The sequence below is a fragment of the Artibeus jamaicensis genome, unplaced genomic scaffold (genome assembly GCF_021234435.1).
Source record: "Artibeus jamaicensis isolate MK-2021 breed Jamaican fruit bat unplaced genomic scaffold, CSHL_Jam_final contig_471, whole genome shotgun sequence".
Lineage (NCBI taxonomy): Eukaryota > Metazoa > Chordata > Mammalia > Chiroptera > Phyllostomidae > Artibeus > Artibeus jamaicensis.
The window spans coordinates 3,024,994-3,051,173 of record NW_026521850.1 but is presented as its reverse complement, the minus strand read 5'-3'; the positions used below and the strand labels follow the sequence as shown (position 1 = coordinate 3,051,173).

The 26,180-nt window shown below is 57.3% G+C and overlaps 1 protein-coding gene across 1 annotated transcript in view; it reads left to right on the top strand.

The window, feature by feature from the left end:
* Nucleotides 1–26,180, top strand: part of CFAP77 (cilia and flagella associated protein 77) — a 96,147-nt gene that overhangs the window by 46,685 nt on the left and 23,282 nt on the right. Inside the window, exons 2-3 of the mRNA XM_037158507.2 lie at nucleotides 8,987–9,086; nucleotides 9,576–9,804. Of these exons, the coding sequence (XP_037014402.1) occupies nucleotides 8,987–9,086; nucleotides 9,576–9,804 (329 nt within the window). The remainder of the gene's footprint in view (nucleotides 1–8,986; nucleotides 9,087–9,575; nucleotides 9,805–26,180) is intronic.

Genomic DNA, 26,180 nt, shown 5'->3' with positions numbered 1-26,180 from the left:
CTGTTCTGGGGAAGGGACAAGGGTTTACCGGGGGTGGGGGGAAAACACGGAGCATTTTTCTTCCCTGTTACATGATCCGGGTTTCAATGACTCTATAAAGACAACGCAAACATAAATAGAGTAACCAAACAGAGTGATCCCTGCAGCTGTCAGAACTTAAAACAGTTGTCTTCCTTTGATTTCTGCTTTAAGTTTTGAAAAGTACATAGATCATTCTGTGCTTTTTCTTCTTTGTTCTTTCTTCCCCTTTTCTTTCTTTCCATTTTCATTGGTTTTTGGCAGAGAGCCCCCTTCTTGGATCTGCTCCCTCTGCGGTCCCCTGGCTTCCACCCTGGGCAGCCGGACCGACCCAGTGACCAGGAGAGCATGCCGGTTACATGTCCTCTTGTGAGCCCCACCTCGGGGCAGAGGGCACCTCTTCCTCGGCTTGTTATTTCCCGGGTGCCCAGAAACTGCCGCCTTTCTGGTCGGACGCCACATCAAAGGAGGCTCAAAGTGTTTCTTCCTTTTCTGAAGCGAGTGGCCCCCAGGGGAGGAAGGCAGGAGGAAGGGCTGTCCCCTCTGGCGCACAGCCTGCCGGCCACCCCGGGTGCCTCACCACGTGAACCCCGCCTTTGCAACCTGAGGGCGTGTGTGGGGGCCGTTAACCCTGCTCCACAAGCAGGGAGCAGCGGACACTCGAGGAGGCCAGGTGGTGCAGGAGGGTCAGAGTCTGGATTCAAACCCATCTGACTACATGGTGGGGGGGCGGGGATGACACTGGGAAGGACCCCTGAGGTGACCTAGTTGAGTGAGTCTCTTTTTTTCTTAAAGTCATAGAACCTGCTCTTCACAAGAAGCCCCCAAGTACCATAGGCTGGCTGGGCCCGGTGAAGAGGGGACCCCCCACTCCCGGAGCCTCTCCTCATCACCCCCCGAGCTGCCCTGAGCTCAGAGGGAAAGCGACTGAATCTCCAGTGTCAGGCGGGAGGGTGCCCTACCCAGGTCTCCGGGCTCCGGGTCCCCCCTCCCACAGCAGCTTTCCCAAAGGAAGGCCCCAGAAGCCAAACAGGACGGGATATGAAGCAGGACCCACCAAGTTTCCCTGGTCCCTGGGCTTCCCTTGAAACAAATGTTTCACGAAGACCTGAGATGCCTCTGGCCAACGCGCCTGCACCAGCCCCCTCCGTTCAGACCACCACATCAACCGGGCTCAGCTGGGGCGTGACCGTCACTATTCCAGTCCCGGCACAGTCCTACTTCCTTCAAGTTGAGCAGTGGTGTCCCACCACGTGAAACTTTACTTACATTTCTCTCCTCTCCCACACCAGAGAGAGAGAGAGAGAGAGTTTGCTAGACTGCTCTGATGGGAGGCATATTCTTCTGAGAACATACGGATTTTTCTTTTTACTGACACAAAATTCCTGTGAAATTACCGTCAACCATTTTAAGCATGAAGGTCAGTGGGATTTAGCGCCTTCACAATGTTGCGCCATCACCATCTCTAACTAGTTCCAAGACAGTTCGTCACCCCCAAAAGGAAGCCCCACGCCATTCAGCAGTCACTCCACCTCCCGCCTCCGCGCCTGCGCAATCACCTGTCTCTGTGGATTCGTCCACTCCGGGCATGGCCTGCCACCGGGACCCCACGATGCAGGGCCCTTTGCGTCTGGCTTCTTTCCCCTGGCGTATGTTTCCCAGGTTCGTGCAATCGGCAGTAGGTGTCAGCACTTCGTTCCGTTTCGTGGCTGAGTAATGTTCCAACGGGCACAGCCGGGCCACGTTTTTCTCCGCCCATCAGCTGATGGACATTCAAGTGGTCTCCGTCTTTTGGCTCTTGTGACTTGCACGGAGAACACATGTGGACACATATTGATTCAGACGCCTGTTTTCAGTTCCTTCGGGCCTATACCTAGGAGTGGGCTTGCCAGGTCGCCTGGTGATCCTAGGTTTAACTTTTTGAAGAACCGTCAAATGGACATATTAATTTTATAGCTAGTTTTCTGTTCACGCCACCAGAGACAACGTGGCTGACAGTTCCAACCAGCAGGAGGCTCATGAGGACCCCGAGTTCATAGGACTGCTCTTTGTTAAGGACCGTCCAGGCCCTCTGCTCAGAACTCCCTCTGCTTTGTGAGATGCTCCACCAGCCCTTTGAGCTGGGCCCTCGCACGGTGCCTGTTTGAGAGGAAAGGGAACTGAGGCTGAGGGTAAGCAACCCGCTCGAGGTCACACACAGCTGAGAAGCCGCAGGTCCAACCCGGGCGGCGTGGCCCCAACCTTGTGTTGCTAAGCGCTAAACTTTCAAACCTCGCCCAGTGATTTCTGTTGGGCCCCAGAATGGGACAGAGTGTGGGCTCAGCTCCTAACTACACACGTCTGCGACTTAGAGAATGTGCACGCCCGCTGAGCGCGCCCAGCTGCATGCGAGCACCCGGAACACGGCCCGGGCTGGGGCTACCCACACGGGGGCTGACCCACTCGGCGGAGGTGACCTGGGCCGCCCAGTACTATACCCAGTGATTTCTGTCTGTCGGAGGGTTCGCATTACCCTCCCTACTTCAGAAAAGAGTCACCGTTTATTTCCTGGGCACCCGCCCACCCACTCACCCGTGTCCCGCGTGGAGCTGAGACCACCTCCTTCACTCGTCTCAGCCTTGAACCAAAGGGATGGGGGTGTCTGCATTTTATCCACCAGACACTGGGGGCACACACAGGTTGAGTAACTAGGTCAAGGCCATGCGGGCGGAACTGGAGAGCAGGTGTCCGCCCAGATGTTCAGATTCGAGAGCCACACGGGAAATCAGGAGTCGACCCTGACTGCCCCCCTGTATCCAAGGCGCCACCTCTTCTAGGGGCTTTCGATTTTGCCGAGAAGTTTCTGGGAGTTGGTCCCTCTGGACAGCGAGTCTCCTCCTCGGAGTGACGGGTCACATCACAGCAGTAGGTGGCACCTCACCGGTTCTTAGTGCTTTCTTCTTTGTTTTTGTTTTTAAACCCGAATCACGGTGACCGTTTCTCCCAACCCCTCACGCGCGTTCCCCCCGCATCCACCTAAACCTGCTGTTGAGTTACCGGCCCCCAGAGGCTGCGGGCTCCAGCGACGCACCCGCACGCTCCGCCGCCTTCTCGGAGTGTAATCAAACATCAAGCTAAGTAGCAAATAAATCTCTCGATCTCATAAGCTGCACAGCAAGATCATGTAAATGCAAATGAAGGACCTGGCTTCAAGCTGTCGAGGGGGAGGGGAGGGCGCGCCGGGGCCCTGTCACCGTGACCGCCTCCCACGGCAGGGGCCGTACATCAGCGACAACCCCGGGCCGGGCAGCGCCCAGGCGCCAGGGCTGCCCGGAGGATGGGCAGCGCCGGGCAGGTGCGGAGGGGCCCGGGGCACGCTGTCCCCAGGGCCTGGCTGCTCTGGTCACGCCGACAGTGACAATGGGAGCAAGAAGACCCCCGCTCACGGGGCAGTGCTCCGGCCAGACGCAGCCCAGGGCTCTCTGCGGCCTGGGGATGTCTCACAGGTCCAGAAACAGGGACAAGCTGAGTGACCTGCCCAAGGCCGCATGGTGAGTGGCAGAGCTGGGACTCAGTCCTGTGGGACACTCACACTCGGGGGCCTCCCCTACCCACCTCTGGGCACCCAGTGGCAGCAACCTCAGCCCCCATGAGAAATTCGCAGCGGGGTTACAGTGGCATAGAGGAAGAACTTTGACACTCTGACTCTGACCCCTGGCAGATATATATATATATATATATATATATTCTCACAGAAACTTATGCCGTGAGTCTGCCTGAGTCCCCCGCCAGGCTCTAACTATAGGCCCTCGCGCTCAGCGAGCTCACACGTTTCCTCCCAGGATTTTTTCAGTGAATTTTTTTTACATGGACCTAACAACAGTCTACGTAAAATTTAAATCTTGCTGTGCTTTTTTTTCACTTGACATGGTTTTATATGCCTTCGATCATGGGTGGGTGTAGGTAGTCTTTTCCTGCGAGGCGTGGGTGCCATCACGGGAGTTCAGCTGGACAGGCCAGTGTCCTTGGACGCCTCACTCATGTAATTGTTTAGCTGAGGCTCCCATCACGGAAATAAATAAATGTGCTGCATGCTCATCATGATCACAATTTGCATCTATATTACGCCCCTGGTTGGAGGGTCTGCAGTTGGTTACTGGTGATGAACTGCTGCTGTGTGAGTACGGTGGTGCGTGTGCCTACGCACGCACGACGTCGCCGCGATCAGGTATTTATTTAATAACTACCAGGCCGTAACCGGGGTTTCACGTAACTGCGCTTTAAGAGGAGGCAGGAAAGTTGAGCGGAGGCTTCCCAACTGTCGAACGAAACATTCATTCGCCAGAGATGCTGGGCTGGGGGTTGATGCGCTGCAGTCGCTGTGGCTGGCGGGCGGTGGGAGTGGTTCAGCTAAGGAGCTGCTCCTGCCCGGCAGGCGGGCCTAGAACGCAGGTGCCAAGCCCCCCAACAGCAGGCCCAAAACGTGGAGACACCCAGCGGCCTGTTTGTCTGGTGGAGATCCCGTTCAGGCCGCCCACCAGTTTCACCCAGGCCCACCTCCACGGTGGCAAACGAGGTCTGGTTACAACTTTTTACAGTCTGTGGAGTAGAAGGTGGTTAGATTTGCTTTGCAAGGCTGGGTCACTTGCTTTGAAGCTGCCTCAGGACAATGGGCCTTGGCCACGTTCCAGGGCCAGGGGCCTTCCTTCCTGGGCCTCAGGTGACCTCAGCGCAGCCTGCAGAAGCATCACCTGTGCTTGCCTCTGGAAAGCGCCAGGTCCCCGGGCTGGCGACCGGCTGCTCCAACGGTTCTCAGCCCGGGTTTCCGGGGCCTGGTCCTTCGCATCCGGGCGCAGAGGGAGCTTTGTGCAGAAGGAGCCCAGAGAATCCCAGGACCTCTGGGACTGGGGATGGAGATGGTTTTAATTAGAGCTGAGAGATGGGAAATAAGGCAGAGAGGGATGACATCTTAATGAGGTTTAATGAAGCTGTCTGCTGGTGAGGACAGCTGCCACCCAGAGCTGTGTCCCAGCCAAGCCCTGTGCTATGGCGCAGGCTCAGAAAACAGGCACAGTGGGAAGGCTGCGGGGGAGGGTGGGCAGCTCGGACCGAGGCTGGGGCTCTGCTCCTCATCCACCTCTTGATTCTAACACCTGGGTGACAAGGGACTCGGCCAGTGGGTCGCAGCTGAGTAGCTTCGATATTTCACAATCCCCACCTTGCTAAGCTGTGCCTCTCAAAAGACCTCGAGGATTTTGCACCCACTGTCTTAGAATCCAGCCATAAATATGAGACCTGCAAGGAGGGCTTGTATTTGAGGGCTCAGAGGGGTTCACCCATCTGTTCCGTTTCTGAGCCTCGATTTCCCTCTGTACAGCCGTGACAGTGTGGCCCCTCCTGGAGAGCAGTTGAGGGGTGCTGCGGTGTAAGTGCCGGGCTGCAACATCCGAGAGCTGCACTGAACAACAGCTCTTTCCCCGACTACCTGGGTGGCGTGGGGCAAGCGTGAACCTCTTTAAGGGTCAGATCTCCCAGCTGTAAAATGGGAGACCTACCTCACAGAGGGGCTGGCAGAGTTCAAGGAGAAGTACAGAGAGCTCTCAGGACGCAGTAAGTGCTCACTTAGGGGACTTGCTGACCGAAGTCTCAGGAAGAGATGCTCAGTAAACATGACGCTGCTCCTCGTTTCTTTGCTTCTGCAGTAAAGACAGTGGGGGGGGGTTCTGAGGGGTCCCTTGCAGGGAGGAGTCTCCCAGGCCTCGTGGCCCAACAGCACCCCCCCCCAACCATTTGCCCCAGGACCTCTGCATGTCCCAGCCTGAGCGCTGAGGCCCCTTCTGCCTCTGGGCTGTCCTGCATCCTGTCCTGGGCAGGTGGGCAGTCTACTTGGGAACATAGGCGGCCGATCAGAGCTGAGCCTTGTGACCACATCTAGTCAGTTTCATGGAGACGAGGTTGGGACTGCCCATGGAGAGACAGGTGGCTGGTACCATCAGGCCTTGAGTCCCTGGCATTTTAATGCCCATTGATCTCAGACGCCTGTCCCAACCAGCTGGCCTGTGTCTAGAAGTTCAGGGCCAGCGGTTTCCCCAAGGTGCCCAGAGAACTGCAGACCCTCTGTCAGCAGGGTTTTCTCCGCGGGCTTCTGGAAGGCCTTTCGGGTTGTTTCCAGCACGTGGCTGTGCCACACCGAGGTGCTACGAGCGTTCTCACACACGCCCCCGTGAGGACACGGCCCTCGTTTCTGTGGAGGTCCGGGGCGGGGGGGGGGTGCCATCAGGTCGGCCTACGTCCAGCTTTAGTCAGTGCTGCTCAGCCGTTTCCCAGAGTGGCCGCACCGGCTCAGACCCCCCGCCCAGTAGGTGGATGTTCCACTTGCTCCATATCTGCACTGCGAACACTGAGCTCTTACTTCGTGTTTCCCAGAGGCTGCACACTTTAACTTACAGGTCTTGGCTACTGGGACATCCTTTTAATGACATGCCTATTCAAGTCTTTTGCTCATTTTTCTATAGGACAATCTGCCCTTTTCTTGTTGATTTATAGCAGCTCTTTATATATGATGGATAAGAGCCTTCTGTCAGGTACATGTATTGCAAATATCTTGCTTCGCTCTGTGGACTTGACAGGTTTTTAGAGCTGGTGGCGTCCTGTTCAGCTGTCCTTCTTGCAAGAAGATGAACTCATAGGGCAGGGGCTGTCTTTGTCCAGCTTCGAACCCTGGGGACAGGGCATGCTGAGCAGAATAAGTAGCAAATGAAGATGTGTGGAGTGAAAAAATGAGTGAACTCCCCCTGGGGGGATCTCTGCAGCCTAAGGCTCCGTGTGCGCTGGCGGCTGTGGATTCCCAGGCGCGCGGAGAGCGAGGAGCCCGCCTCATCCCCGCCCCTCTGCCCGCCCAGAGAGACAGCCAGCTCCTGAGTCTGTCTGTCATCCCTCTGCCAGCTGGAAGTGTGCCCACCTGCACCTGCCCTGGGGGGGCTCTCCCAGAGAAGTCACATTTTAATTAACTTCCCCAGCAGTCATCCGAGAGGCCAGATCATTTTCATAAGCAGATGAGTAGCCAGGGCTTTGTCTGCGGCTCCAAGTGCGTCAAAGGAAGGAAGTCAAACAAACTGCCTCGCGGGGCTGTGGGCACCCGGCTGGAACTCGGGACCCTGGGGCTCTCGCGGGAGGCCAGGCCTGGGGCTCGAGAAGGGAAGGAGGCGGGAGAAAGCCGACCCGGCTCCGTGGACAAAGGAATGGACAGAGTCTCCAAGTAGGCCTTTTGCTCATTCGTTCCCCACCATCCCCACCATTTTCCGGCATCTTTTCCCCACTGGGCCTTGGGAGAAGAGGGTGAAGACAAGGCCCACAGGGGGCCGAGGGGGACGCTCGTCCCTTCTGCTCAGTTTCGCTGTGAGCCTAAAACTGCTCTGAAAAGGAACCTATTTGTGAGAACAAAATTTTAAATGAACCTGAAAATAAGTAAATCGGGACTGAGCCCAGTGTCCTGGGGCAGACAGGTTTCAAACTGGCGGCCACACAATCGCTGGCAGGACTGCGCTGCTTTGTGATTTTCAGTGGCTCCGCCGTGACATAATTCAGACGCCATCCCAGGTGCCCACGCACAACCCAGCGGATTTTGGTGTGGTCACAGACCTGAGCCGCCAGCACCACAAGTGATTTTAGGACATTTCCATTACCCCCGAGAGGAGCCCAGCTCCCCTCAGCCACCCTCCCAAGTTGCCCCATTCCCCACCCCTCTCAGCCACAGGCGACCACTAATCTACTCTCTGCCCCTACGGGTTTGCCTGCTTGAGACATCTCATGGAAGTGAAATCATACGCCATGTGGTCCTTTGTGACCGGCTTCTTCCGTGACCACCATGTGGTCAAGACGCATCCAGGCTGTAGCAGGTATTACTGCGTCATTTTGAAAGTGCCCCGAGGTGGCGTGTAGGGCCCTATGATGTCACACGCGAGGAAGCTCGTTTGGACTGGGGGCAACCTGAGAGGGCTTCCCAGAGGAAGAGGTTTTCATCCCAGGCATTTATTGAGCACTTGCTACATACCATCAGCAAAGGAAGGCAGTAGAAGTCATGGGCCGGGCTGTGTAGGAATGTACCCTCCAGGCGGGCTGGCCTGCGCACTCACGGACACCCAGGTCACTTCAGTTCTAGGCCCCAAGTGAGCATCACCAGACCGTAAACATCATCAGAGCCAGGTGAGGGAGCAGCTGCGGTGAACTCGGGGGGTCCAGAGAACTTGAAGAATGAGGACCAGTAGGGAGGGGGGGCCAGGGACTAAGGGCCTTCCAGGAGGCTGGGCTGCCTGGGGACCCTTCAGGGAGTGGACCAGGCTGGGCCACCTAAACTGCAGGGCCATGTGGGGGAGTCTGGGAGCTGAAGCTGCAGGGAGGCGCGGGGTTGGAGGGCACAGGCCCAGAGGGTCAACCCCAGGGAGGGGTCTGCGGAGGGTCCCTGATCCCTTACTGGTGTGTGCTCGGGTCCCTGGGAGCCAGGGGATGGGATGTCGATGAGATAGGAAGAGGAGGAAGAGGGAGGACTGAGAGGAGCGTAAGAAAAACCGAATGTTGTACCTGGAATGTGGAACCCAGCACGTGCCCATTGAAGGTGAAGAAGGTGATGGCCACCCAAGCACCATGTGGGAGAGGACCCTGAGCCTGGGGACCCCCGGAGTAGCCGGGGTGCCACATGAGCTCCACCTGGAGGACAGGCGGGCCTGCCCCCCAATCCTGCCCCATTGCTTCAGAGCCCCAGACAATGGCTCTGCCTCTCTGGGTCTCGGTTTCCCTATTTGTAAAGTGGGGAATTTAATGTGATTGAGAATCCACAGAGCAATGTCCTTCCACACCCCAGTGGCCCCGAAGGTTGCCCACAGGGCCTGGGCAGGACAGGCGTCCGGGGCCTCCCTGTGGCTGAATTTGCTGAGAAACGGCTGGCCTGAGATTCCGCCCCCCACCTTGCTCTCTCTGCTTCCCCCAACAGGCTGAGCTCGGGAAGCCCCGGGAGAGAAGCTGCAGCCTTCCTGGCATTGACTTTAATTACGGACTCTACACCCGGGGGCTGGATGGAGGGGTCCCTGAAGGTGAGCATGTGGGTGGGGCTGGAGCCCTTGACCGAGGCTGGCCATGAGGCAGCTGGCCCCACTCCGGGGAAAGAGCCCAGGGGCCTGTCCTGCAGCACAGGGCGGAGGCCACGGCCTGGGCTGGGCTGAGACAGGGAGGACCAAACAGCACCGGGGCCGAACGTGTCAGGGAAATAGGAAGGAGCTCAGCCCCTGTGGAACCCTGTCCTCAGGCCAGAGTCTGTGCTCTGCGCCATTTTAGCTGCGAGCCCAGAGAGGGCTCAGGACCCACCCTCTGACCACCCACAGGAGGTCAAGGCCAGGCGCACCCGCTCCCAGCAGCTGCCATCTGGAACCTTTGGGAGCCAGGCAGGGCTGCCCCATGGCAGGCTCCAGGTCGACAGGAAGACACGGGGCCCCTCGGGCCCCCCATCTTCCTAGTCGGACAGCAGGGACAGCTTTGCTTCCCAGACCGACCCCGTGCTGTGACCTGTCTCTCCCTGTCCTCAGCCATTGGACACTGGAATGAGTTCAAGCAGCAGCCCATCTGTTCCCAAGAGCTGGCTCCGAATTACATCGCTATGAACCGTGGGGCAGTGAAAGCTGGCCTGGTAACTGCCCGGGAGAATTTCCTCTACCGTCAGCTCAACTTCGTCCGCATCAGTGACAAGGACGAGCGGCGCTTCAAGAAGGAGCCGCCCTTTGTCCCTCCAAACATGACGTTCGGCATCCGGGCACGGTAAGGTGGCTGACACCATAGGCCCATCCCTCCCCCTGGTAGGCTGGGGAGGGGCGCCTAGCGGTGACTGAATTAGTGACTTACATGGGAGCAGGGAGGGGCTCGTAATCCGGCCTGGCCAATCAGTGTCCTTCCTGCACAAACCTTGGTCACAGTGACTGGTCCAGAGGCCATCGGGTGGCCCGTCCCAACCCTGGCACTCATGGCATCCTATAGAAGTAGAGCGTGGCTGCACATCGTCAGTCTCAACTCAAAGAGCCTTGGTTTTTTTAAGGGCAGTCTGGTGGCTCACGTAGTTGAAAAGCCCACGGCAGAGCTTCGGGTGTAGCTGGATCCAGGCGATCGGGCAGCGTTGTCAGCATGCGGGCATCTCCCACATCTTGGCCATGCTTCGCAGTTTTGGCTCTGTTCTCTGACAGGCTTCTTCCTCCTGTGACAAAGGAACTGGGATCAGTTCCATCCTGTCCCCTCCGGGACCCCAGAGGGAAGGGTGTGGGGAGCACAAAAGCCTGGCGACTGAGATGCTTTGGGCCAACTTCCTGCCCTCCCTGTCCCTTAACCAACCACTGTGAGCAGGGTTTGTGGAATACACTGATTGGCCAGCCCTGGGTCACATGTCTGCCTCTGAGCCAATTGCTGAGGCCTGCGGATTCTGGTGCCCTGATCAGCCAGGCCTGATCCCTTGCCCCTCCTTGGCCTAGAATGCTTATACTTTAAAATATAGAGTATTAAAACACACAGACATTCGCAGTCACCTATTTAAAACGGGAAAATAGAAGCTCAGGGAGGTGGAGAGACTTCCCCGAGGCCACCAGAGCAAGCTGTGGCCTGACAAGAGCCAGCCCCAGACTCAGGCTGGTGGACTCCCCGCCCAGTGCTCTTCGCTCCTTCTTCCACGCCCCGCCTCCTCGGGACTGAGGTACGGCGGCGCGGCGCCCACAGTTTCTGCTCCTGGGGCTCCGTTTTTCTACATACAATGGAAAAGCTTGAGCCAGCTGGGTTCAGAAAGGCTATCCATTATCATCGAGCTTTCAATATAAAAATCTTAAATTGCCATAAAACTGAGTGGCTGCAGTTCCCGGGAAGGCAGGTGATGGAGTGCCGGCTGTATCTTCTGTGATGGTAAATGGGCTTTGCATATGCAAATTGAATGGATTTTAAAATGGTATTTAATGACAATTTTCGTAGCAGACGTTAACATTAATTGCACAGAAATGAAAATGCTGCATTAGGTTGCTGTTAGCGGCAAATATCGCGGCCATAAAGCTTTATCTTTATCAACAGCGGCGCTCGCCGATTTGACAGGGCAGCTCAGGAAATTGCGAGCCAAAGGGCTTTTACGGAGCAAAACTAGCCCCCAAAGCGGACCCCAATCAGCATCAATTTCGCTTTATTTCTCCGTAAATGGAGGTTAAATGGCCACAGCAAAAGCTTTTACTGAGAGGCCCAACCCGCCTGCTAGGCCCCTCCACCTCGAAACATAAATACAAGGAGCGGTTAAAAAACCATCGCCCTCCGTAATGTGGCTATTACTTTAAAGTTACGGGCCGAGACCCATTCCAAAATGATCACCTTTTACAAGCCTCGGGTGTATTTATTTCTCTGCTTTAAAAGCATGTTTAAAATCAAGTCCGATCCTGCCCGGCAACCCGAGGGGCTGTTGGGGTGATCTGCTCCAATGGATAAAGAAAGAGACCAATGAGCCCCGTCTACTCGCACCCCCAGATACGTTAAAACATCAAAACGAAGTCCCACCTTAGACCAAGTGCAAGAGGAGGTCCCTGGAATTTGGGGGTGCGAACGAGCTCGGAAGTTGTCCGAGCCGCGCGAGATGGGATTCCGACTGTGGCCCTGCCCCCCGCCCCCAGCATCTCGCCCTCTCGCCCCTTGTACATTTTACAACGGACAAAGCAGACAGATGGCATGGGCACCGCACACCTCAACCCGCCTGCCGCCCCGCCTCTCGGTGCCAGATGGGACCGAAGCCCGAACGGACGATGGATGATCAGTCTCTTCCTCTCCAGTCAGCCCGTCCGGCTCCCCATCCACACCACGGCTTACAGATCGCCCCCCCGTTGGCCAGGCACACTTGGGTCCACCCACGTCCGTGGCCAAGAAGAAGTGGAGACCGAGGCTGTCATCTGGAAGAGGGGCCCCATGAGCACGGAGATGTTTGTCTGGCACAGGCAGTAATTTTTTTTTAACTTTTTTTTAATGAGTCACCACATTTTAGAAGTCAGATTTCATGTAAACACTTGGATTTCCCGGTTCTCTTAAGAGGTCTGAGCTGGGACAACCTGCATGGGTGCTCCTGCCTGGTGCCCCTTTGGACGGAACCCACACACGCTTTTCTGTCATTCCCAGCCACCCACCGCCAGCCCCTGACCCTCATGTCCACCACCTGCCTGGTCCAGCTGGGTACTGAGTTTGCGGCCACCGATAACCAGTGGTCATCGTGATCCTTCAGCTGACTGCCGCCTCTTTCTGTCCTCTGATCTCGGTAGGGGCCACTCGACTGACCGGAAGCTGCCGTGACATGAGCTCATGTGCAGCGGGCACTGTGATACATAATTGCCAACCCGGACATCGTCCTCTCAAGCAGGCAGCATTCCGAGAGAGTCACAGGGCAGGGCAGGGAGGGTGCTGCAGGGGGCAGAGCCTGGGTCCGCACCCTGCCCACCGGCTGCTTTGAGGGCCACACCTCCAGCACCAGGCGGCCGGGCCAGCCCCTGCACTCTCGGGTCTCAGACTTCAAGTCAGGGGAGAGTCTTAAATTTCCATTGCTGGAGGGGAGAGGCGCAACTCAGATCTCAAAGCATGCTGCGACCCAAGGTTCATCAACAGGCGTGTCAGAGGTCAGAAGTGTCACTATTAGACAGGCACTTAATCATTGATGCATTTTAATAAGTGTTTGCAAATGTTCACATTCCCTCAGCACATCTTAATTGTTATTGCTCCTAATTGGCCCAGCCTTGTCCATTAGGATGAGTGAGGGACGAGGGGGAGTGGGGGAGGAGCAGCAAGATCGAGGCAGCAGCTGGAGCTTCTGGCAGATTCTGGCCACCCAGGGCTCGGCCACCACCCTGCCTGGAGCCTCATGCCACACACAAGGCAAGGATGCTACTAGGAGGACCCGTCCCTCTGTCAACGAGCAAACAGCCCCTGCATGTCGGGGTCTGACATGAACCAGATGGAAGGTGGGTGGACCGGGCTCTGATCTAATAATGGCAACTGTGTATTACTGTTACTCTTACAAGTCAACTGTGTGTTACTGTTACACTTACAAGTCAACTGTGTGTTACTGTTACAAGTCAACTGTGTGCTACTGTTACTCTTACAAGTCAACTGTGTGTTACTGTTACAAGTCAACTGTGTGCTACTGTTACTCTTACAAGTCAACTGTGTGTTACTGTTACAAGTCAACTGTGTGCTACTGTTACTCTTACAAGTCAACTGTGTGTTACTGTTACAAGTCAACTGTGTGTTACTGTTACTCTTACAAGTCAGATGTGGGCTGGGCACCCAGGATGCCTCCTCTTCTTACCTAACTCTGAACCACGTCACCAAGAGCGAGCTGGGGACTGGTCATCCCCGCCTGACGCAAGAAGAGGCAGAGGGTCAGACAGGGGAAGTCGGTTGCCCCTGGCTGCTCTGTGTAGGGATGGGGATCGGCCTGGCCTGAACACCTGTGGCGGTGCCCGTGGCGCTGATCTGCCTGCCCAACACGCGTGAGGAAGGAGCTGGCACAGGTCGAGACGTTACCTTCGTTTTTCCTCCTCCAGAGGGGACCGAGACGGGCTACTTCGACATTGTGTAAGGCTGCCCTGCGTGGGTTTTTCTGAAAGCGTTCAGCTAACCCTGAACACATCAAACGAGTCCCATGCACTTCCCTTTTGATGTGTCCTTCTCTTCACCTTCACCTTCGGTGGCTTCTACGTCCCAGTAAACAAACTCCTTGATGGGGCACCCGGCCCCTCCCCTGCGCTGGGTGCTCACCCCAGCGTCCCGACACTGGCCACGGCGCCCTCTTGCAAGAGGCCTCGGAGAGTATTTGCCAAATGGACAGAGAACCGCGTTGCGGTCTGAGTGCAAAGACAGTAGCAGCAGCAGGGTGCCACCTGGGCAGAGCTCTTGGTCCGGCCCCTCCAGTCCCGGAGCTGAAAGTGTGCAGACCACAGGAAGAGGGGACGCACGTGGACGGCAGGAAACAGCGCCCGCCCAGCCGTCAGACGCGTCGTAGCCCGACACTGACAAGTGCGAAGGGTGGAGGAAATTCTACAGGCTGTTAAAAAAATGTTTTCTGCCTGACAGGCTTTTTGAATCTCCCTGCCAAGCTGATTTATTTCACAAATTTACAATGGGCCCATCCATCACTCTGGGTTATTTTGTTTTCCCTGGAGCCAACGGCCAAAAGCCCAGCCACCCACCCGACACCTCTGAAATAGTAACAAGCCTCTTCCCAGGCAACCGACCCCAGGATCCATGGCTGTTTCTGAACCGGCTTCAGGCGGTGTACTGGCGGCCTGAAGCCCGGCTGAGTGAAACGGGGCTGACCACAAGGGGGAGCAGGTGGGCCTCGCAAACAGCCCCTGACAGGCCCCTGGCGCCTGGCAGAGAAGGCCCTGCCCCCCAGCCTGCTCTGTAGCCCGCACAGCAACTGCGGTTAAAGAAGAAGGCTGGCTGGATTGATTTTGTTGTTGTTTGACATTAAAATAATGCAAAAGTGATACTCCTTCCGTATAAATTGAGCTTTGATTTTTGAATTTTCTTCCTTTCTTGCAATCCTGAGCAGGGCAGGGACCACGCAGGTAGACAGGCGGCACTCCACAGGGCGGGATGACATGCTTTTCCCACTTAAGATGTGTTCCACTGACCAGGGCTCCACCCCAAGTGGAGGGGCGTCTGCGGTGAGTCCCAGTAATGAACGGTCGGCTCGGACGAGCACAGGTGGGGGCCTGGCTTAAGCCTCCGTTTATCCATGGGGAAACTGAGGCACGGCCAGCATATATTCCCTCAGCAAGAGGTCACAGGTGATAAGTGGAAGTGTGGGGACTCAGGTCCGGGCGGCTCACACCAGGACCTTCACACTTAGTGGCTGGAACAGATTCTTACAGGAGGTGGGGGTGTTGGCTGGCACCTCAGGCCCACCCATCACTGCCCGGCCGGGGCCTGGGACGCCCCACACTGGGTCCAGCGGGGCGTCGGTCCTCACAACCAGCTGCCTCCGTGGGCCAGACCCGGGGGTGATGGGGGCGCTGTTAAGAGAGGCCCAGGCGGGGGGGCGTGAGGCTGGGAGGAGGTGTGGCCTGAGGGCCCCACCCTCTCCCCCTTCCCTGCCCGGCAGTCCAGCCTCCCCGGGGCCCCTCCCGTCTCCCCAGACTCCTGCTCACTCCGTCCTCGCCGCAGCTTTGTTGCCAGAGTCAGGAAGCAGACATTTTTCACGCTTTGCCGTGTCTCCCCTCGGCTGTCCTGTGGCCCAGGCAAAGATTTATTCCCGGCCCAGGGCTCGTGGCCCGGGGAGCAGGCAGGGCCCGTAATGGATGGGCCGCCGCTCCCCCGGGGCCTGTTCCACCTGATCCCCGTCATCCGTCAGGGGCTGCAGGTGCTGGGGTCGGCGCTAACGAGGCCCAGCCGCTCCCCCTCGGGGCCTCCCCAGCCACTTCACAGGGCTCCACTCCTCCTCCTGAGTTTTCCGGAGCTGAGCCTCGCCTGCCCGGAAATGGGCTCCGTGTCTGGCCCGGCCTCCAGGCCTTCAGACTCGACAGTCAGAGGGGTTACTGGGGCGCGGCCCAGCCCGGCCCCTCCAGGGACACGGTGCCCCCGACGACACGGGGCACGGAGGTGCTGAGCCTGCTGGGAGCCTGTTGGACCCCTGCCGGACCCCTTGGCACCACAAGAAGGGCCAGGCCTCCAGCCGACCCCGCTGCCACACCCACTGACCAGAGAGCCACAGACTCCGCAGAGTGAGCGCGTCCTGTGAGAACCAGCACAGACGGGCCGTGTGTCCATTCGGCCTGGAACCCGGGCCTGCGCTGGTTTTGAGGAATAACAACACCGGCTCCTGTGCACACAGCTCCTGCGTGGGCGGCTGGCCCCGGGTCTCCACTCACAGCTTCTCACTGGATCCTCGGAGCAACGTTTTGGCAGCAGCCCTCTTGTCCCCAGTTGTAAAATGGGGAAACTGAGGCCCAGAGACATTGTCCATGATCACACGGCCACATTTCTTATCTCCATCTATGCTGCATGTTCACCGAATGCCCGCCTGTGCTGGGCATCACGCCAGGTGCTTGGGACACAGAGAGAAAGCAAGACACGAAACACAGTGGCAGCAAAGTGGCAAACGGCAGTGCGGTCTGTGCAGCTTCCTGGTGGGCGGTGGGGGCAGGCGAGCAGGGGCAGGAGGACTTTGGGTCACGTCGGATTTTGCTTCCTGCTGCATCCCAAGGTCTGGAATACAGTAGGTGCTCAATAAATGCTTGCCGACCCACTGCATGAGCAAGAATCAATAGTTTGGCTTCGACCCATCCCCAATGCTGGAAATGGCCAACGTTCTGAAGCTGGACACGAGAGACAGCCCCTCTCTCTGGGTGCCGAGCCTCAGCCCCTCATTTCCTGGGGCCTCTGTAACAAACCAGCACCAACATGGCCAGTTTAAAACAACAGATAGTCAAGCTCTCGTTATGGGGACCCCAGAAGTCCAGATTCAAGGTGTCTCAGGCTGCACCCCATCCGAAGGCTCTGGGGGAGCACCCTTCCTTCCTGTCTGTCCCAGTTTCTGGCAGCTCCGGGCACCCCTGGGCTTGCGGCCACATCCCTCTGGTCGCATGGCCTCTCCTCTGTGTGACCGTGTCTCCTCTCCTGTCCCTTATCAGGACACCTCTCGCTGGGTTTAGGGCTCGCGCAGATAATCGAGGGGAGTCTGGTTCCTAAGTCAATTACATCAGAAACCACCCCTTCTCCGAATAAGGTCCCATTCGCAGGTTCCGGGGGTCAGAGGAGGACATGGGCTCTGTGGGCACCACTCAGCCTGCCACAGTCACCAAAGCATCTCGACACAAACCCAGGAAGTCCTGCGTGTCAGAAGTCGTTCCCTTTACATCCGTCTTTAGAATTATCGTTTTACATCGGCTGCCCCTAGGGTCCTGTCACCTGGTGTCCCTTGTAGTCGGAACGCTTTCCTGAGGCGCCAGCAGGTTGCCCGAGCCTTCCTCTGCGTTGATGAGAAAACTCCAGAGGGAAGTTCCGAAGTCCCGTGAACCCACCTCTCGGATTCCACGGGCTACCCTCTGGCCACACTTGCTTCCGACCCTTTTTTTTAGTCATTAAAGAAATAAAATATAACAAATACAGCTCGATACCCCTTCTCACTCTTTGCCAGCCCCACGCCGCCCCGCCCTGCCCCGCCCTGGGGCGCCATCCTGAGGTCGGGGTGCGCATGCCTAACCTCCAGGGTTTCTCCTGTCCACTTTCCCGTCCGAGGGCCTCACATAATGCGTATTAGTCGGCGTGATCTCATACCATCAACGGGTTTGCATGGCGACTTGCCGTGGTCACTCCCCACGCCGGTGAATGTCACCCTGGTCAGCACTGCATCTCCCACTGCGGGTGTCCGCGTCTCTGGTCACTGGGTGCTCCCCACTTGCCCGTGACCTCCCGCTGGGGTGCGGGGTCCCTAGGGCTTACACCGGGTGCTGCCATTCTCCTTGCTGGGCTCAGCACCTCCCCCCCCAGTAGGGAAGCCTGCTCTGCTGCGCATCTTCTCCCCAGGTGCCAGGGTCCCCCAGCCCAGGCCATTCCCGAGTGGCCCGGAACCTTGTTCCCAGCTGTGCATCCATTTGGCTCCGTCAAGCCTGCCCTCCCCAGAGGGGCGTGGGCCTCTCTGGCTCTCTCGGAGCCAGCTGCCCGGGGAGAAGGTGGGGGTGCGTGGAGGGGGCCCCCAAGGTTTGGGCACGAGCATTCAGTTTGGGAGAAGCTTCCTGAAAGCCGTCCAGCTCTGCCGCCCATCCTTCGCCCACCGCTGGGCGCCTGTGCGGGGGAACTGCTAATTGAATTCACCCTTGTGAAAAATGTTAACAAATTGCCAATGACCTCTTAGACAAATTTAGAAGTCAGGAGTCTGCTGCTCACCAAGCCTCCCTCCTCTGTCATTAGCTTTTATGTTGGATCCGCAAACAATTAAAAACTAACCACAAGCCCAGAGGTCCTCTCCTCTAATTAGCTCTAAGAGTCCTGCCAGAGAGAGAGCCTCAATTACCACCCTTCCCGCAGCCCTAGCTGGGAAGGACAGGCCCTGGGGCCAAGGAGGGACAATGAAGAAGAAGGTGGCAGTTCAGGAGGGTGATGAAGGAGCCGCAGCCTCCCTTGGGGCCAGAGGTGGCCCGCCAGCCCACCGCTGACGGAGGTGACGTGGTGGCCAGGTTGGACGGTCCTCCACAGGGAAGGCTCAGGGCTGTCACTGCCTAGAGGTGCCAGGACCCCATGGGCCAGACTCTCCTGGGGGGGCCAGTGCACACCCTTGGCAAAATGCAGGGGCCTGGGCCCCGGCCCAGGGGGCGATTCTCCTCCACCCCAAAGGCTGAGCGTCTCTGGCCTCGGCCTGAGGAGGAGGGGAGAGTGATCGAGGGCCAGTCCTGGTCCAGGCCAGGCCATTGGCTGCCGCTGGACTTCCGGGAGCCCCGGTACTCCTGCTTCCGTCAGCCCTGGCTCCATTTTAAAAAATGTATCTATCTATCTATCTATCTATCTATCTATCTATCTATGTAATTAAAACTATGTAACGGCTGCACTGGTGTAAAGGTGACTCTAATCCAGGCTGGACTGTTACCTTTTCTTCTGATTTTAAAAAGACGACCACATTTCCATGAGTCCTTAACAGTGTCTCCGGGCCTGGCGCCTGCCTCCTGGGCCCTGGCTTTTCCCTCCAGGCCTCGCCACCTTTCGCCCTCCCTTTAAGCGGGTCTCTCTCTTCTGCTGCCCTGCCCCCCTTTCTGGAGGGGCACAGATGAAGCCCAAAGACTCCAGACTCAACAAAGCGCCCCCCCCGCGCCCGTCCCTACGGGCCCCTTTTCTCCACCTGTGAGTGGAGGTGCTGTTACCTCCCATGCCAGAATAAATGGTGTGAGCTCATCAGTAAAGAGTCCTTTGAGCTCTTGGGAAGAAGGAGAGATACCACGTCTTTCTGTGATGTAAGAGGCACAGAGCTGGGGCTATAAATTCGCACACCTGTGAGGCCTGGCAGATTATAGGGCAAAGTCTGCCCTGTGTGGGGCAATAGGGGGTGGTGGGGACTGTGTCGGACTCGAGTGCCTGCCTGGGCTAAGGGGCAGCACCAGCCAGCTATTGACCTGTGAGAGTGTGGGCTCGGTGTCACCAGGTCAGGTAACACCTCACGGAGGGAAGCCAGGTATTTAGAATTTCGTGTGCATTCTCGTTTTTTAAAAAAATGGTAACATGAGTTTTTACAATGCTACAGGCCCAGCGACCAGGCCGGCTACGTCCCAGAGCCTCTGTGTTGCCACACACGGACCCCGAGCCATCTGGTGGACTCTCTCCCCGTGGTGCAAGTTCAATGGCTCAGTGGTTCTTCATCAGCCAGCTTCTTTGTCTGTAAAATCAGGGGTGTCACTGTAGTGGTTCCAACCTAGCAGGGCTCCTGTGAGGGTGACTGGATGGGTCCCTGGCCTGCATGTGCGGCTCGGGAGGGCGGTGGGCGTGGCTAGGAAGCGCGGGGGGGGGGGGGGGGGCCGCCGGGGAGGGGGAGCGGAATCGGGGGATGCTGTGAGGGAGGGCTGCTGCGTGCCTTGTCTGCGGTGGAGGGTGCACGGCTATACTGAGAGGAGACTGCTAAGAAGTTAGTACGCGCACAAATGAGCACCAGGAAGTCTGGGGACATCTGCTTACGGGGCGGGCACTGTCTCAGTGCTGGTGTCCTGGGTACGATCTTGTCCTTTACTTTCACAAGATGTCACCATGGGGCGGACGCTGGGTGTGGCTGTGGGTAGGGAGTCACGGGGCCTCGGTTGAGTTTCTCAAAACTGCGTGTGAAATCTGCAATGATCTCAGTTAAAACTTCAATGTGAAAAAACAAAAAAATTATTTAACAGTGGCTTTAGCACCCTGTGGGCAGCGTTAGTCAGAATCGCCTGTTAGAAAAAACAGCCCTGTGACATCAGGCACAAGTGACACACTCAGTCAACAGCCACTGAATTCACTTGGCTCCCAGACAGACAAGTCTCTTCAGGAAGCCTCAGGTCATGAGCCAAGGGAGGCAGCCCAGCCCTGAAGGGCACCTTGGGGTGCTGTCCAAGAACACCAGGGCGCCCTCCCCCAGCCCCGCCGGAGAAGGGCAGGAGAGAGGTTGGGTCTCCCCAGATTGTGCCACCCTGGGTTCACCTTTGGTGTAGAACCATGGAGAGAAGCCCAGCCCTCCAGCTGCCTTCGAAACCAGACCTGTGGCCCGCAGCCCGAGGCCCACAGTGGGCTCTGAAGGTCATGGCAGCCGAGGAGCTCGGCCCGACCTGGAGGCTGCTGTCCACTCCATCCATCAGCCCGGAGGCTGCATGGGTGCCCGCGCCTCCCCCCGCCCCCCAGGGACCGCTGGCATATTAGAGATGGATTTTAATTTTATTTTAACAAAATAGCTGTCTCCAGTGGAAGAAGCAAGCGTCAAATGAGGACCCGTCTAGAGCGGAATCACGGGGCACAAACCTTCATGGCTGTCATTGATTTTCCGGGAAGAAAAAAATCGCCTCCGGCTATGCAGCCGAATTAGTAGTCACTGATGACCAATTATTTCAGCCGCTGTGAACCGGCAGCGGCACTAAAACGCGGTTTGTCAGACCCAAGGCTGCGTGCTCAACCACCTTTCAACGGCTGTGTACCTGCGTCGCTCAGAAGGTCCCTGCAGCCGCCTCCGCTCCGCCAAGCTCTCCGGCTCCGCCAAGTTTTAATGAGCAGCGAAGATGAAGAAGGCCTGGCTCGGAAGAGCCCCTCTGATCCGCAGGGCGCTCTTCGGCGGAGAGGGGCCGCCCGGGCAAATCAGAGCTGTCAGCCCTCCCGGCCCCCCTCCCCCCGCAGTGTCAGCCTAATGTTTGCAAATGATCCTCTCCAGTCCCCCGGCTCGGCCAGGCGTCTTTGTCGGAGAACAGCCCGGGTCCGGGGTATCAATCGCCGGGCAGCGCAGCCGGGTGTGATTGAACTAGTTTGAAGTTTCTCGCAGGCCCAGGCCGAGCCGACCTGACTTCTCCGTGTCATCCTCCCTGCTTCCCGCTTTACTAGACCAAGTTTTAACCCGGTCTTGTCGCCAGTGGGAAGGAATGTCAGGCTGGTGAGGGGCTTTCCCAAGCCGGTCCTGCCCAGTTATCAGCAAATACCTTTTTGAAGCCCTCAGGGGCATCTCCACCACCCCTGAGGGGGTCTGCTCAGAAACAGAGGAAACCCTAGCGTGGCAGCCTGAGCCCCCCAGGGCAGGGGGTGGGGGGGCACAGGGTGAATCCTTGTCTTTGTGTGGAGGGAACGTGGTCGGAAAGGTCCGGAGAGGCACATTGTAGAAAAGTACAGCTTCACTCCACCTGGACAGGCCACCTGGACCAGGGGGACAGGACCGTGCAGACCCACTTTGGCGTCCTGACCCACAGCCAACAGGGTCAGGAAGCAGGGGAACCTGGGTTTGGAGCCTGGATCTGCCCCCAGGCCGCTCACAGCCCATGAGCAAACCTCCGGCCAGTGGCTGAATGTCTCTGAGCCTTAGTTTCCCCGTCTGAAAGTGGTGATGTCCATCTCCCCACTTTCAGAGTCACGAGGAGTCGCTGAGACAGTAGCTGAAGCTTGACCTGGGGCTCAGTGTAGTAAGTGCTCATTAAAATGGGGCGCCTTTTTGAATCGTTGCAGCTCCCTAGTGCCCATCAGGCCGGTCTGGGGCTGGGAGGGGCAGTGCTCACCTGGCCTTGTTCCCTTCCCCGTTCATGCTGATGGCTCTGTCTGACACCCCCAGCTTCACGTCCCCTCCTGACCATCTTCTGCTCATCCTCAACGGCCTGGCAAAAGGCTGAGCGAGCACTTGGGCCGCTCTTGACATCGGCCATCGTCATAGGGGTGCATATATCCTTTTGAATTTGTGTCTCAGGGTTCTTAGGATATATTCCCAGCGGTGGGATTGCTGGGCAAGTGGATAAAAAAAATGCCGGAATGCATTTATACAATGGAATACTACACAGCCATAAAAAGGACCCGGAGGTTATTAAACTAAGAGAAACAGGCCAGTCAGAGAAAGATGAATGCCGTGCGATCTCACTTGTATGTGGCGTCTAATGAACAAAAACCCTGACAGAACCAAACCGACACAGGCGTGGACACACGGAAGTGACTGACAGATGTCAGAGGGGAGGGCGCGGGGCCTGGAGGGAAGGAGGGGAAGGGATTAGCCAAAGAACATACATGTATCACCCTTGGACACAGACAAGAGTGTGGTGATAACCTGAAGGATGGGGGGCCGTGTGGAGGTGGGCAAATGTGGGGGGGGGGGAGGACATCTATTATAGTGCCAAGAATAAAAATAAAGAAAGAAAAGGCCGAGAGAGGACTCCGCTCGTCCCACACCGTGCTCATGACCCGACCTCCCTCTGGGCCCCAGTGGCCACCCCTGCAGCGGCCCCCAGCCTTTGGGACTGGGTGCCACAGGCTTCCGTGAAAATGCAACATATCACTCACCGGCTGGGTGGTCTTGGGCAAGACACGGAACTTCTCTGGGCCTCCGATTCTCATCTGTGAAACAGGGATGTTGATTCTGTCTCTAGACTTCTTCATAAGGACGGAGGAAGCAGGCAGGAGCACTGAGCTGTGACTATTCCCGCCATGGCTGCGGCATGCCACGCAACCCTCCCGGGAAGAGAGCCAGCGTCTGGGCGGGCCTGGGGTCCCACCTGAGAGAGGCCAGGCCCCCTGGACTTGGCCCCTGCCTGCAGCCGGCTTGCCGGCGGTCCCCTTCAGTCTTGGCGCAAATCAGCTGCCTGTTCCCTTGGCTGCAGACACCGCGGCCCAAGCGGTGGGAGCACAGAGTCCAGGCTTTGCTATCTGAGTGTGCTGTGTGACCCTGGGCCAGCCACTTGACCTCTCTGGGCTTCAGCTTTCCCACCCCACCTTCCCCACCTCGTTTAGTGAAGATAAATAATTAAGGTGTTCCCTGTGAACCCCCGCCAGCTCCTCCAAACACAGCGGTAGAGAATGCCTATTATCATGACCAAGGGCCTTTGGCCTATGGCAAAAATCATTCATTTTGGGGGTGGGAAGATACCTTTTTTTAAATTATACATGACTACACTTACCTTTTTAAAAAATCAATCCTGTTTTAAGGTAGCAGCAAAAAAACAGTTGTAGAAGAAAACCAAAAACTGGTTCCCGAGGATGCGTCCAGGAGAGTCGAGTGCCCGGGGAAGTGCTGGACCCCCAGGGCGGGAGTCCCAGGGCTTGTTCAAACATTCACCCGCGGAAGGACATTTTGGTTGTCCCCAGTTTGGGGCCGCTGCACACAAGCATGGGTGAGCGCTGAGTGCGTGTTTAATGTTTGTGAGAAGCGGCCAAACCAGTTTCTGGAGCGGCCCTGCCGTCGCCCCTTCCCGCCGGCCGCGCCTGGGAGATTCGCGTCCTCGTTGGCGTTCGGTGCTGTCGCCATCTCGCATCTCGGCTGGACCAGCAGCTGCGTGGGGACACATCCCCATGGTCTCAGCCTGCACTTCCCTGATGGCTGGGGATGCTGACTGTCCCTCACCTGCGCACCTGTCACCCATGTGTCCTCTCAGATGGATGTTTCTACGTGCCTTTTGCTCACGTTCTAGTTGAACTGCGTTTGCCTCTGCTGACGAGTGAGAGGTCTTTACACATTCTCGACGGGAGTCCTCTGCCAGGTGCGGGGCGGGCAAATGTTTCCTCCCGGTCTGTGGTCAGTCTTGTCTTCTTAAGAGTCTCTTTCACGGGGCAAAAGCCCTTAGTTCTGAGGAAATCCAATTCATGTTCTCTTGTGGATTGCGCTGTTGGTGTCAAGTCTAAGAACTTGTCACCTAGCCTACCCCCAGGTCTCCAAGACTTCCTCCTTCGTTTTGTTTAAAAGTTTCTCTGTTTTACCTGTTACTCTCGAATCCATGATCCATTCTGAGTTCCTTCCTGTACACCGTGTGGGACCGGGGCGGAGAGTCGGCTGTGTCTGCAAGGCCCAGTCGTTCCGGGCCACTTGCCGAAGGATCGTCTTTCTTCCACTGAACGGCCACGCCATCCGTTAACATCCTCTAACTTGTTACAACCCACATCTGGTTGGTCAGCTACCCGCCGGCTTGGAGTGCAGCCCTGCCTCTTCCCAGGTGAGCGGCAGCGCTGGCCAGAGCCGGACGCACGGCCCTCAGCGGGGCTGCAGGGGGACATTGGGGGAGGTGGCCCTGGTGCATGCCATGGGGGCTGCCAGGGAGACTGCTCCTCTGTTGCGACGGCCTCTTGGGGTAAATGTGGCCAGATGACGCATCCGGTGTCATCAGGAAGCATGCCTATAAATTAGGCTGCTCAGAGGCATGGGGTGCACAATAATTAAGTAATAAAAGTCACCATGGGGATGGAGGAGCGGGCAGCGAAGGGTCCCCTGTTGTGACGTGCCACAGGCTGCCTGATGGGCAGACCTCTGAGCACAGGGGTGTGTCGAAGCCACCGAACCCCCCCAAGCAGAGGCCCGGGTCCCCTGGTCCCCATGAGGGTCCGCACCATGAAGACAGAAGGACACTGTGTGCGAAGCCCAAGGCTTGATCTCAGTTCCCAACCACACGCCCTTGGGGTCACCTCTCTTCTCAGCACCCTATTTCCCCATTTCCTGCCTGTGAAATAAGGTTGCGGGGGAAGGTCAGAGGCTCCCGAGTTTTCCTGGGGCCCACGCACCCCTGAAAGTGTGGATTCCCCCCCCCAGACAAAGTGCCTGTGCCCACCTGCTGAGAAATGCTGTCTGCACTCGAGGGGTGGGGTGGGGGTGCCTAAGGGCATCAGGGCGGACGGTCTCTGAGGCCTGGAGGGTGGGTCCTGGACCCGGCACCTCTGGACCCGGGGATGCGGACCGTGCCTCTAGCACGGCCCCCCTGCCCCCCCGGGTCTGTGCACACAGGAGAGCTTGCAAAACGCTGCCCTGTGGAGCCGGCAGCTGCAAAGGGCTCTGTGGTCGCCAGGCCCGGACCCTCTCTGAGCGACTCAGCTGCACAGCATTTTCTACTGGTGTTTCCCAAAGTGTGGGCGAGGAACCCCTGCGTGTTCTTGAGCTGGGTCTGCCGTAAGAAGCCGCCACAAACTTGGTGTCTGTAAACAACAGAAATGTATTCCAGAGGCCGGAAGTTCAAAATTGAGGTGTTGGCAGGGCTACGCTCCCGCTGGAGGCGCGAGGGGAGACTCCTCCTGACCCTCGTCTTCCAGCCCCCGGGGCCCAGGCGCCCCACAGCTTTGACGGCCTCACTCCAGCCTCTGCCGGTCTCCAGGGCACCCTCTTCCCTGCGTGTCTCTTACGAGGACACTTGTCATTGGACTCAGGGCCTACCCTAAAGGCATTTACCAAATTATCTACCCCATCCTGAGATCCTTTACTTGGTTCCTTTCCCAGAATGTCCCACACTCCGGACTCGCCAACAGCTTCCTCGTGGGGGGGCGGGGGCCGTGGGGTGGGGGGGCATGGGCTCTCCCCCACGGCCTGCCTGCTTCCCCCGGGGTCCCCCACGGCAGCACTGGCCACAGGTGGCTCCCACGCACCGGGAATGGGGCTCATGCTGCCAAGGAGCTGACATTTCCATTTTATGTATTTTAACTAATTTAAACTCAGACTTAAAAACTGGACCTCTTAAATATCATTAATATTTTAAAGGGATTCCATGTTGACGTGACAATTTGGGAGGTACACTAGTGAAATTGATTTCACTGGTTTCTTTCCCTCTGTTGAACTTGGCCCCTGAAAAATTTTGGTTGCATGTTGGCTCCCATGAGAGTGCTTGACCCGCAGCGTCACTTTGGGTATTTTCTCCCCAGATATTTGGTGGACAGTTGCTACGTGTCTCCTATCCGTCACTTCTGAGGTCTGTTTGTCACCTTCAGTGACATCAATCATGAGTCAATTTTATGTTACGTATATTTCGCCACAATAAAAAAAAAATGGACTGTCCGGCTCAGCTGGGGCAGCCTGGCCCGCCCCCTGTGAAGTTCCGCATCTGCCTCCCGCGTGACCACATTAGCCACCGTGGATGGTGACCACCGACGCCCCCTGCTCCGTGAGGGACTGGGAGAGACTGGGTCCCTTCCCCCACCTCTGTCCCTCCGCCTGCATGTGTGAGCTCCAGTTCTTCCGTGAGAACTCGCCCTTGTCACCC